Consider the following 13,690-nt stretch of genomic DNA (forward strand, 5'->3'; position numbering starts at 1 on the left):
CCCAGCTATGCTGTTTTGTTCTCTCTCTCTCTCTCTCTCTCTACACACACACACACACACACACACACACACACACACACACACACACACACACAGTATCTCACAAAGGTCACTCACATTTTTACGGTTAATTAATCAAATTAATTACAATTAATTGCATACATATTTACTCAGAAAGCCCCTCAAACAACAATAATTCGCTAATGATTGCATTTTATAAATAGATATTTAAAAATTATAAATAAATACATATGTTATAAAAAATACTAATAATTAAAATGCATTACACTATTTATACACACAATATAAGCATTAAAACAGTTTGTTTAATAAATATTTATTGATATAAATTGGAAAGCGTTGAATTTGGATGTAATCCAGGTGTACATCCACCCTAGTCAAACAAAGAGACACACACACACACACACACACACACACACACACACACACACACACACACACAGATTAACAGGGAAAGAGCAGCAATTACGGAGTAATTATGACCATAAATACTGTATTACTCACGCATGCTTTTAACATCATTACAAACACACAAATGACCGGAATTACAACACAAAGTATTTGGACCCTTTGATCACATTTAGAAATGTGTGAATTGGTGTCTTGGCGATTTCAGACATATCAACATAATAAAACTAGCAACAGAGACTCTTCATTATACTCGAGATTACATCAACATTTCTGGCATTTCTCCTCTATAGCCCTGATTAGATTATCAACATTGGCATCAAATAAACTATCATCATTTAAAGCATCTGTAACACATACTGTATTATACATCAGAGTATCATAACAAACATGAGTCAAGTTCACAGTAGAATACCGTATGCATATCTGTGTGTGTATTACATCATTAATGTTTATGGAATACATGTCACCTGTACATTATGTGTGATATCATATGAATATAGTTCAATATCTTGTGAATTATGCCATGTATGGAGTGGAAAATGCAGTGTTTGTCGTGACCACAAATGGGATTTATTGTGTTGAAACAGGTGTGTCTCATTCACACCCTTCATAGGCACTCTCACACACACACACACTCACACACACACACACTGACCTTGTAAAGCATTGAGGAGTCAAACACATTCTGAACGCTGCGGTTTCACTCGTCCCCATGACTCCTGTTCTTCATTGGATACTGGGTAAAATAAAAGCAAATATAGTTAAGGAACTATAAATGCCCAAATACCACACTTTGGAAAAACATCTGGCTTATTCAAAAGTTTATTACAGCCAAAAATGAAATGTAATAATTACCATGGCAGTCAAGTTCCAAAATATATCACTCCTCGTTTGACGTCATTAAATGCGTTTACATGCACACCAAAACACAGACAGAACAAGAAAACAACACAAGAAACACATTTACATGAGAGTCGAAATCACTGAGTTATTCTCTGCTGCTTCTGTCAAAATGTCAACAGTCATTAGACAAGCCTGTAAGAACTATTAAGGTGTTTAAATACAACGTGAAATCAGAGAAATGGGCAAAAATATTCAAGTGTCGATCATGACTTCACATGTTGTCAACTTGAGCAGGATCTGTGATACTCAATATGATTCAAGACTAATTACACAACATCTGTGTTTGCTTACATATGTGCCTCAGTCTAATAGTGTTTGTGCTAACAAACCTCTGGGCAAAACACACACGAAACATGCAAACAGAGAGACTCTGAGTGGTAGCTAGGCAGTTGCTATGCTGTTTGGGGTAGTTTCTAGGTGGTTGCTATACTGTTTGGAGTAGTTTCTAGGTGGTTGCTATACTGTTTGGGGTAGTTTCTAGGTGGTTGCTATACTATTTGGGGTGTTTCTAGGTGGTTGTTATACTGTTTGGTGGTTGCTATACTGTTTGGAGTAGTTTCTAGGTGGTTGCTATACTGTTTGGTGTAGTTTCTAGGTGGTTGCTATACTGTTTGGGGTAGTTTCTAGGTGGTTGCTATACTATTTGGGGTGTTTCTAGGTGGTTGTTATACTGTTTGGTGGTTGCTATACTGTTTGGAGTAGTTTCTAGGTGGTTGCTATACTGTTTGGTGTAGTTTCTAGGTGGTTGCTATACTGTTTGGAGTAGTTTCTAGGTGGTTACTATACTGTTTGGAGTAGTTTCTAGGTGGTTGCTATACTGTTTGGAGTAGTTTCTAGGTGGTTGCTCTACTGTTTGGTGGTTGCTATACTGTTTGGAGTAGTTTCTAGGTGGTTGCTATACTGTTTGGAGTAGTTTCTAGGTGGTTGCTATACTGTTTGGTGTAGTTTCTAGGTGGTTGCTATACTGTTTGGAGTAGTTTCTAGGTGGTTGCTATACTGTTTGGAGTAGTTTCTAGGTGGTTGCTATACTGTTTGGTGTAGTTTCTAGGTGGTTGCTATACTGTTTGGTGTTGTTTCTAGGTGGTTGTTAGACTGTTTGGTGTAGTTTTTGGTGGTTGCTATATTGTTTGGGGTTGTTTCTAGGTGGTTGCTATACTGTTTGGAGTAGTTTCTAGGTGTTTGCTATACTGTTTGGGGTAGTTTCTAGGTGGTTGCTATACTGTTTGGCGTAGTTTCTAGGTGGTTGCTATACTGTTTGGGGTTGTTTCTAGGTGGTTGCTGTATTGTTTGGTGTAGTTTCTAGGTGGTTGCTGTAGTGATAGGGGTAGTTTATATGTGGTTGCTATACTGTTTGGAGTAGTTTTTGGTGGTTGCTATATTGTTTGGGGTTGTTTCTAGGTGGTTGCTATACTGTTTGGAGTAGTTTCTAGGTGGTTGCTATACTGTTTGGAGTAGTTTCTAGGTGGTTGCTGTATTGTTTGGGGTTGTTTCTAGGCTGTTGCTATACTATTTGGGGTAGTTTCTAGGTGTTTGCTATACTGTTTGGGGCTGTTTCTAGGTGGTTGCTATACTGTTTGGAGTAGTTTCTAGGTGGTTGCTATACTGTTTGGAGTAGTTTCTAGGTGGTTGCTATACTGTTTGGAGTAGTTTCTAGGTGGTTGCTATACTGTTTGGGGTTGTTTCTATGTGGTTGCTGTATTGTTTGGGGAAGTTTCTAGGTGGTTGCTGTAGTGATAGGGGTAGTTTATATGTGGTTGCTATACTGTTTGGAGTAGTTTCTAGGTGGTTGCTATACTGTTTGCAGTAGTTTTTGGTGGTTGCTATATTGTTTGGGGTTGTTTCTAGGCTGTTGATATACTGTTTGGGGTTGTTTCTATGTGGTTGCTATACTGTTTGGGGTAGTTTCTAGGCTGTTGCTATACTATTTGGGGTAGTTTCTAGGTGGATGCTATACTGTTTGCGGTAGTTTCTAGGTGGTTGCTATACTGTTTGGGGCTGTTTCTAGGTGGTTGCTATACTGTTTGGAGTAGTTTCTAGGTGGTTGCTATACTGTTTGGAGTAGTTTCTAGGTGGTTGCTATACTGTTTGGGGTTGTTTCTAGGTGGTTGCTGTATTGTTTGGGGAAGTTTCTAGGTGGTTGCTGTATTGTTTGGGGAAGTTTCTAGGTGGTTGCTGTAGTGATAGGGGTAGATTATATGTGGTTGCTATACTGTTTGGAGTAGTTTCTAGGTGGTTGCTATACGGTTTGGAGTAGTTTTTGGTGGTTGCTATACGGTTTGGAGTAGTTTTTGGTGGTTGCTATATTGTTTGGGGTTGTTTCTAGGCTGTTGCTATACGGTTTGGGGTTGTTTCTAGGTGGTTGATGTATTGTTTGGGGAAGTTTCTAGGTGGTTGCTGTAGTGATAGGGGTAGTTTATATGTGGTTGCTATACTGTTTGGAGTAGTTTCTAGGTGGTTGCTATACGGTTTGGAGTAGTTTCTATGTGGTTGCTATACTGTTTGGGGTTGTTTCTAGGCTGTTGCTATACTATTTGGGGTAGTTTCTAGGTGTTTGCTATACTGTTTGGGGCTGTTTCTAGGTGGTTGCTATACTGTTTGGAGTAGTTTCTAGGTGGTTGCTATACTGTTTGGAGTAGTTTCTAGGTGGTTGCTATACGGTTTGGAGTAGTTTCTATGTGGTTGCTATACTGTTTGGGGTTGTTTCTAGGCTGTTGCTATACTATTTGGGGTAGATTGTAGGTGTTTGCTATACTGTTTGGGGCTGTTTCTAGATGGTTGCTATACTGTTTGGAGTAGTTTCTAGGTGGTTGCTATACTGTTTGGAGTAGTTTCTAGGTGGTTGCTATACTGTTTGGAGTAGTTTCTAGGTGGTTGCTATACTGTTTGGGGTTGTTTCTAGGTGGTTGCTGTATTGTTTGGGGAAGTTTCTAGGTGGTTGCTGTAGTGATAGGGGTAGTTTATATGTGGTTGCTATACGGTTTGTAGTAGTTTTTGGTGGTTGCTATATTGTTTGGGGTTGTTTCTAGGCTGTTGCTATACGGTTTGGGGTTTTTTCTAGGTGGTTGCTATACTGTTTGTGGTTGTTTCTAGGTGGTTGATGTATTGTTTGGGGTAGTTTCTAGGTGGTTGCTATACTGTTTGTGGTTGTTTCTAGGTGGTTGCTATACTGTTTGGGGTTGTTTCTAGGTGGTTGCTATACTGTTTGGAGTAGTTTCTAGGTGGTTGCTATACTGTTTGGGGTTATTTCTAGGTGGTTGCTGTATTGTTTGGGGAAGTTTCTAGGTGGTTGCTGTAGTGATAGGGGTAGTTTATATGTGGTTGCTATACTGTTTAGAGTAGTTTTTGGTGGTTGCTATATTGTTTGGGGTTGTTTCTAGGCTGTTGCTATATGGTTTGGGGTTGTTTCTAGGTGGTTGCTATACTGTTTGGGGTAGTTTCTAGGTGGTTGCTATATTGTTTGGGGTTGTTTCTAGGTGGTTGCTATACTGTTTGGGGTTGTTTCTAGGTGGTTGCTATACTGTTTGGAGTAGTTTCTAGGTGGTTGCTATACTGTTTGGAGTTGTTTCACGGTGGTTGATATGGTGTCCTGGACGGTTGCTATCATTGATTTTTGAAACTAATGGTAAATAATTGTAATATTGTTCAGTAAAAAATTTTTAAACATTATTATATTATAATTTATATTATTATTTTTTTCAAATATAAACATATACTATAAATTGATGTGATTGTTGTATTAGATGTTTGTTTATACTATATGTATGGTTGTTTATAATACATATTCCGAATATTTTTTTAGGGTCATGTGATTTCTTAACTGGTATACACAGGTGTATATATGGGAGTGTTGGCGAGTGTCAATTTAGTCTGTTGAAAAGCATGTAGCTCGAAACGTCACGTTTGTTCATTTCCATGGGGAGCTCATTAATTTTGTTGGGAGCAACAGTGTGATGACCTTCTTGGGAGTTTTTGTGAATGCTAGGTGGTTGCCATGGACTTCTAGGTGGTTTCTATGGTGTTCTGTATGGTTTCTAGGTGGTTGCTCAATGTGCCAAATCAAAAGTCCATCCTGAAGTCTCTTAAGTGTCTTTTTATAACTTGAGTACCTCCTTCAATGTAAATCTATGGGATTTGTTCACCCGTTTTGTTGTTCACCAGGTAAACAGTCCTAGTGAAGTACAACACATCCCCAACAAGACACATGATTTGAGGTATCATTCATGTATTATTTATATTTTTGGAATAGGATATTTTGTTTGCAAGTGAATGTTGAGGATTATTTAAGCATCTGAATGGTAGGGCCTGTTTTCAACCCCATAACAATGACATTTACTAGCAGTAATACCACAGTTTAAAGAACACAACAATGCCTGATGTGTGTGTTAAAGGTGAAAGTGTGTAGTATGTCAATATTAAAGGTTCTCAGCAGAATGTGTTTGTGGGGTCGTGGGTTGTGAAATGTTTATCAGCTGTAGGGTGGGTTATATGATGTTTTATGACAGAGGGTGGAGAGGACTCTCAGTTTTAACACTAAATACTTCACTCTTATCACTAGCCAAATGTCACTACACTTTACTTTACTGTAAGCAAAGTCTGAAACACACCTACAGACAGTTTAAGCTGTTGGTCGTTCCATGCATATTTACTGCAGTATTTACTCTAGTATGCGTGCCACACCCCTACATTAGGTCAAATGCATGATGATCTGAGGTGTGGAGACTAAACTAATGAGCGACACATTCATGCATCATGTACAAATAAAAGTGCATTCTGGGAATTCCAAACTTTAAAGCAGGTATGACCATGACAAAGAGATTGATTATCAAGAACTGATAACCACATAACCTCAAGAAATAAATAAGTAAAAGTTGAACTACAGGATACACAGATGATTCTCATGAATATTGTCAAGAACAATGGCAGAGTGAAATTTGACCCCAAATTCAAAAGAAAGAAATTAGAAATTTTGCACAAAGGAAATGTATTTATTTAGAAGACCATTAAGAGACATTTGACATTATTTGCATGACAATTTAAAAACATTCCTCAGAAAATCTCATATGCATTACCATAAAAAAATTGAATTAATGTAATAGAATGCAATTAATGAAAATTATTTTGAAAATGGTTTTGGTAATTAGTGTAATGATTGAAATTGTAACACACATTTACAAGTACAATTGTAAATATGCACCATGGCAATATCTGATGTAATTAATTTATGCTCATTTCAATAATAGTGGTAATAATAATAATAAAATGTTTATACATTTTAATGATTGACATTTTTATTTTATTTAATGACTGTAATGATTATTTAATGGCACTAAAAATAGTCTAAATGTAATTTCTTTCTTTGGATTTTGGCATAAAACGTGACCAGGTTTCGTGAGAGTCGCTAGTAAAAAGCTGAATGGGTGCGTTGCATCATGAAGACTCATTGAGTGAATCTGGTATTTGGTTTAGAAACTGCTTCAGTTATTGCAGGTTCAGAGAGGAGTCTTCATTTACATACAAGCACATGACACACAATTACATTTGCACAAAACATGCAAATGGTCGTAATAACAGATAAGCATTTACAGTATGTGACGTGCCGTTCCTGCACTTAAATAACAGACAAACAAACAAACATGACACAGTGATAAAATTATTCATAAAGAAAGAGACGTGTAATAGAGTGTACTCGCCCAGTAGAGGACGCCACTGGCAAATGTTCAAGACCTCCCATTGAACTGCACACAGTAATTCAATTCAGTTTTATTATCTGTAGTGCTTTTCACAATACTGCTCCAAGTATATGGAATAGTGCTAATCAAATCTCTCTATTTAATTAGATATTATAAATAAAACCAGCAACTACATGCTACTAGTGGTCCTCTGCCCCAATTCTGATGGGACATTTTATCCCAAAGGTCTAATTTTACCAAGTGTTATCCCATAAATCTAAATTAAAAATGGTTTCCACACATTTCCTGAATGCTGATTGTCAGATGAAAAGTAACCCAAGTTCTCACCCAAGTAAATAGTTTTCACGGTTGTTGTTCGTACATCATAGGTTCATCAACATACGGTCAAAGGTCATTAACAAAATGGCAGATGTCCGTGGATGCATGTATTATACACAGAGGATTTCATTTCGTTTAATGTAATGTATTATTTACTAATTCTCTCCTTCTCCCATTCACACATACAGAACAATGGCAGATCTACCATCGGAGAACTACAACTTCACACAATGGTAAGACACAACAAGAGAATGTAAATACAGCACGCTTCGATAGTGCAGTTAACTAAAATCACGACCCCAAACCCGTATTGCACACTTTTAATGAATGGCTTAGTTATTCAATCCAAACTCAGTCAGTCCTTACCCAGCCGCAATGCATTCTGGGTACCCACCTGAAGAGGCTGCCAACCACTGTGTCCCTTAACAATTTAATCCATCATCACCACATAATCCCATATGAACACAGGGCGCAACAGGAGCATTGCAGGCCCGCCTCTCACTTATAACCTGACCTCCTAGGGATGGAGGTTCAGGATACCATCTATCCTGCTGGCGATGCAAGACGACAAAGGCTCTCCTCAGCTCCAAAGTCCATATTTGGCAGGGCCCTTGCCCGTGGCTGGTATAGAGCCAGTCGGTCCCTACGCAACACCACTGTCCAACCCCTACAGGTCCCCATCCGAACCCTGTAGACCACATCCGTAATTTTTGCTTCACAGGGTCCTTGCCAATGACTGTCCAGCCAATTTTTCCTCATAGGGCAGTAAACCCAAACATGGTCACCAGCACTAAAGTCCTGACTATTGTTCCATGCATCATAAGCGTGCTTTTGTTTACCAGCTGCAGCCTCTCGTTGCTCCCGAGCCATGGCACGCTCGTCCATAACGTTCCCACAGCCGACAGAGGTTCGTTCCCAACCGAACATAAGAGCCACAGAAGTGCATCCGGAAATAATTTACACATGTATGACAGAGTGGTTGAGTAGGACACGTTTTGTTAGTTTCTTCTCCTTTTATGCCGCACGGCTTCCAAAAGTGCACAGAAGCAACCACTCACGTGTGAATGCTTTGGGAAAAAATATTCATATTTTGAGTCTCATAGTGGAATTTATTTCTTACCAGACAGACGGCCAAAAACCGGGACAATCCCAGAAAATCCTGGACAAGTGGCAATATACACCAAATTAAAAAAATACATACGATCCAACAAAACCAACCTCCAACCAAAAATAACCGATGGTGTCATAAAAGCAAATGTGGGATGAAAATAGCTGTAGATGTGACACTTTCGGCTTAAATGTTGACTCATTACAGGATACTTATAGAGTCCTGCATTACTGGACTTGAACCCGTTCATCCACATTCAAAGTCTGATGTTCTATCAGTTGCGCCACTGTGAAAGTTAGTCATACTTATAAAAGGTTGTACTGTATGTAGTTGGTTATGTAATGCAAATGTTAAATTGTAGCGTTTTTCAAATGATGCATTATAGTAAGTGTTTTGATGTAACAAAAATGTATGTCATGAGTTTGCTTGAACAGGGCCTTATCTGTCAAACGATCACGCCTCCCAGCATCCTAAAATTGAGACTCTTGTAGTTTCCATGTCATGATCAGCATTCTGGTACTGGTTTGATCTGGAAACTGTAGTTTAAACCATTTACAAACTGATCATACTCCGCTAAAGAGTGGTGGTGGTGTAGTGGGCTAAAGCACAGAACTGGTAGTCAGAAGGTTGCTGGTTTGGTCCCCACAGTCTCCACCATTGTGTCCTTGAGTAAGGCACTTAACTCCAGGTTGCTCCGGAGGGATTGTCCCTCTAATAATTGCACTGTAAGTCGCTTTGGATAAAAGCGTCTGCCAAATGCATACATGTAAATGTATAAATGTAAAGATCAGAGGTACCTCATACATCAGACAGTATAGGGATATAATGTGTATAGTGAGTCCTGGTTTATGATAACAAATGAAGCACTGTTGATTCACTCAGACCTCCGGAAACAACTACACTTTCATATATCTGCTGCTTCTCGAGGTCAGATCTATCTGAGTTAATTTAATTGATTTTCACATTATTTTACTTTTACTTAATTTTGCTTAAATATGCCTCAAGAGAGAAATCAATAATAGAATAATACAATTAGTCACTGCAAATGAAAATAAAATGCAGCATGTCTAAGCTACCAAAAACGTAAATTCTCAGATCCCCCACTGAACGCTCACCATTACCAAACAAAATCAACGATTAGATAAATGAAAATGTACTCATTTGAAAATTAGAGCATTTAATTAAGCAAAATGTTAAAGCTGACACTTGGGGGTCTGTGTAGCTCAGCGAGTATTGACGTTGACTGTCACACCTGGAGTCATGAGGTTGAATCCAGGGTGTGCTGAGTGACTGCAGCCAGGTCTCCTAAGCAACCAAACTGGCCTGGTTGCTAGGGAGGGTAGAGTCTCGCGACTCCAGGGGTGATAGTCAGCGTCAAAACTCGCTGAGCTACTCAGGCCCCCGATAGCCTCTTTCTTGATTTTTAATTGAAATTAACTTTTCCAAATCCAACAAACAAGTGTTTAGAACCATCCCTCTTCCCCTTCCAAATCTCATCTTTGGTTGATCACTGACCCCCACAGTTGATGCCACCTTCTGGACATCTTGGGCTTACTCATAATTTGAGGGTCAGTCATTTGGAATAACACACTTTGGGGGACCTTGATTTCTTATGGGAAAACATCTGTCACTTCAAGACAGAAATATAAAGCTCTCTGTGATGAAATGGGTGAGAATGTTTGTAGCCTGATGGAGTGTGAGATAAGACTTGTTTCCCATGGAGCATTGTGCTTGTGTTTCCCTGATCCGGCCTAGAGGATTAAACGGGTGAGAGGAGGCCACCAGAGACACAATCCACCTTCCCTTATGGTCATCCCATCAGATAGGAGAGAGACAGAGACAGAGCGAGATAGTACCTGTAGTGGAAAGGTCTTGATCTTGGAATCGAGAGGTGCAGAATCAAGTGTTTAAGGTTCTGGAAATGACTTTACGTTGGTTGTCTTCACAACTGTGGAGGCACAGGGTCAGCGGCCTGCTGGCAGTGCTGGTGGTTTTACTACTTCTAACACTGCTCGCCACTCAATCTCTGCAAATCAACAGGTTAGAGACTATGCACTTACAATTAAAAAGCTTGAATCATGATTTCTCTGGATGAAGGTTAAAAAAACAGCTAGTTAAGAGGATTTGTCTGAATAATTGAAGTTTTTTTGTAGTTGTCACTTTAGATTTTGTGTTCCATTCACTTGCTTTCCTATGTATTGTTAACTCTGATCTGCGAATTTGACTGCCTTATTAAAACTGGTCTTCTTAATTGGAAGCAGTCTCACATTGAGAACAAAGCATCTCTAAATGGAAGCTTTTGTGTGCAGGTTTGCCCCTTCCAGGACCCATGAATTGAGGCCTACAGAGGAGAGAAGGAATCACAGAGAAACTGCTCATAGACACACAAACCTTCATACTCAAAACACACACCAAACACCCAAACAGACTTCGCCAACCAGTGATGACCAGCAGAGGGCACTTCCACCTGTGGTGTTTCTGAAAACACACCGGACTGGCAGCAGCACAGTGCAGAATATCCTGTTTCGACTCGGGGAAAGAGAGAGTGCCACCTTCGCCTTTCCTTACCACACGTATCAGTTTAATTACCCAGACAGGTAAGTGCACTGAGACCTCAATTAGGGTGGCTAATGTTTTGCCATGCAAATATGGGATGAGCGTTACTGGCACTTAAATATGGGGCAAAATACAGGACATTCTGGCTAAAATGGCACAGTAGGGAGAGCAATATAAAAACAGGGTTTACAGCAAATGATTGGGGAGCTTGTACTTTTAATGGGGCTCCCCAAAAGAAAGTCAAAACTAAAGGTGTGGGCACTTAAAATTGACAGACCATTAAACAGTGTATTCAAACCAAAAACAAGCAAGGTGGGACATTAGCTACTTTTCCACCATCAGGCCAAGCGGTCCTGAGCATGGTGATTAAGGGTAGGGGTGGTTGGCACACCGGACATGTCTGGTGGTTGGCATGGCGGGTTCTAAAATTTGAAACAAGCTACAACAGCTATGACTCTAGAGGCTGCTAAAATCGACCCAAATCACTGATACATGTGTTCTTATAGCCTACATAACGCATTAGTTACAAGCATGTCTCTTTGTAGTTTTACAGCTTGGATGAAGCATATTTAAGGCTACAATTAAGAGACATTTTCCATTTCTAATCGTCCCATTTGCGCAGTTGCACTGGTTTCAAACACTAGCCTGGATCAGTATGATTCGACAACAGTAACTATTCGGCCTGATTGAGATGAAAGTCCAAAGCACTTTTCAGTGCGTTTTAGCACTACGGTTCTCTGTCCTGAGTACGGTTAGCTCACCTTACTGAGAAACCCAGTCCGGGAACGATTTGTAATCGCATGTAACAGTGCTCAAGTGGAAATGTTCCTGAAAACAACATTCTTTTCTCTTGCTTGCTTTCTCAGATTCAAAGCGGCCTTTGTGGATGAACTTCCCGAGGGTTCCTCTCAGTTCAACCTGCTGTGCAGTAATATGCGTTTGGACCTGACGCAGGTAAAACAGGTGATGCCCCCAAACACTGTCTTCATCACACTGTTACGAGATCCGGTTAGGACCTTTGAGTCGGTCTTCAGCTACTATACCTCCACCATCCCAGCATTCCTCAGTGCGTACAGAGCCACTGCCAACACTGCTAACGGAGGCAAATCTGCACTTTCTGTATTTCTGGACTCTCCCGAGAGGTTCTGGGACCCGAATGAACCTGGAAACGGTCTGGCCAAGAACCCCATGAGCTTCGACATGGGGCTGAATAACCAGAAGTGGAACACTTCCTGGCCAGAAGATCTGTCTCAACTCGAGGAGGCGTTTCACCTGGTCATGATTGCTGAACACTTTGACGAGTCTCTGGTCCTCTTGGGGGCGCTTCTGGGACTGGACCACGAAGATTTAGCTTATGTTCGGCTAAACTCTCGCACAAGCAACAGTGTGACTGAGCTGGACAAGAACCATGATGGCAAAACTGAGATCGTGGAACGTGTTAGACACTCTGTTGTACGAATTCTTCGTGCAAGTGTTCTGGGAGAAAGCAAGTCAGTTTGGGCTGGAGAGGTTGAAGGTAGAGGTTGCAAAGCTTAGGGCGTCTACAGAGAGCGTTCGGCAAAAATGCGTGTCGAGGGCTGCAGTGCCACCTGCTGAACTGGAAGACTTGTTGCGTCCGTGGCAGACAGAATCGGTCACTATTGTAGGATACGAGGTACAAGGAAAACTTTCGCTCCAAGATCAAGGTTTTTGTGTTCGGTTGATGTTGCCTGAGCTTCAGTATCACTCACACTTGTACTTCAGACAGTACGGTAGAGATATGAGAGCTGCTCCGGCAGACTGAATGTTGAAATGGACCACAATGTGCTGTTAACTGTCTTCGGCCTAGTCTTAGCGTCTTAGCCAGATGAGAGGGGAGACCCACAGCGGCCTATCAAATCTTCATGGAACAAGCCTAGTGCAGATGAACCATGATGGACCCACCACACCTTCTGAACTCTCAGTAGACTGAACACCTGTCCTGGATAAAACCACAATTGAACACTGCTTCACAGAACAGTGACACATGATCTACATTAAATATTAAACTGTTAAACTGATGGCATAATTAAGTGTATTTGCATTATGACTTGGTATCAAGCACTAATGAGAAACATTCTAGCCACTTTTACAAAGAGCTTTTACCGTAAATTGAACAGCACCTTTCTGTTAATTGGTCCTATGCGAACAGAACCCGTTGTTGAAGTGCTGAAAAAACAGGTCTGATAAAAGCAGGCTTAAGAAGTTAGATGCAGCACAACGAATGGAACAGAATGCAGGTGTTTCTAGATGCATTTTTAAAAGTTCATCTTAACTTGACACTGCAGCATGCAATACATTCCTGGACGAGTGCATTGGTCAAAGATGTCCATGTAGTGCATGTTTACATAGAAACACAATTAAAAACAGCACAGATGGATGAAAAAACGTGTTTTGTGTGAATGCCTCCTAACATTGCCGGCAACGTTCTGCATTGAAGCAATGGAGTTACCAGGTCCCTGTTAGCCCATGCTGGAAAATGCTGGAACTACTCCCGATGATGGCAAAAAGCATGTTTTTCTGACAAAATAATTTTTTTCTCCACTTAATATTTAAATTGCAATTGTTTCATTACATTACGGTACATCAATTTCCAGTGACAAAATGTTTTTGAAGGGCTCCTACTAGCATGAAATTGATTAATACCTTTCCCTATCTTAGGGCA

General features: G+C 40.2%; 1 protein-coding gene across 1 annotated transcript; it reads left to right on the forward strand.

The window, feature by feature from the left end:
• Window positions 1-10,301: 10,301 nt before the first annotated feature.
• Window positions 10,302-12,790, forward strand: LOC127652448 (galactosylceramide sulfotransferase). Its single transcript, XM_052138608.1, is given in 4 exon segments — window positions 10,302-10,491; window positions 10,776-11,048; window positions 11,874-12,414; window positions 12,416-12,790. Coding segments are annotated over 4 exon segments (1,308 nt in total). The 5' UTR covers window positions 10,302-10,372.
• Window positions 12,791-13,690: the final 900 nt, after the last annotated feature.

Source organism: Xyrauchen texanus, chromosome 12 (assembly GCF_025860055.1).
Source record: "Xyrauchen texanus isolate HMW12.3.18 chromosome 12, RBS_HiC_50CHRs, whole genome shotgun sequence".
Taxonomy (NCBI): domain Eukaryota; kingdom Metazoa; phylum Chordata; class Actinopteri; order Cypriniformes; family Catostomidae; genus Xyrauchen; species Xyrauchen texanus.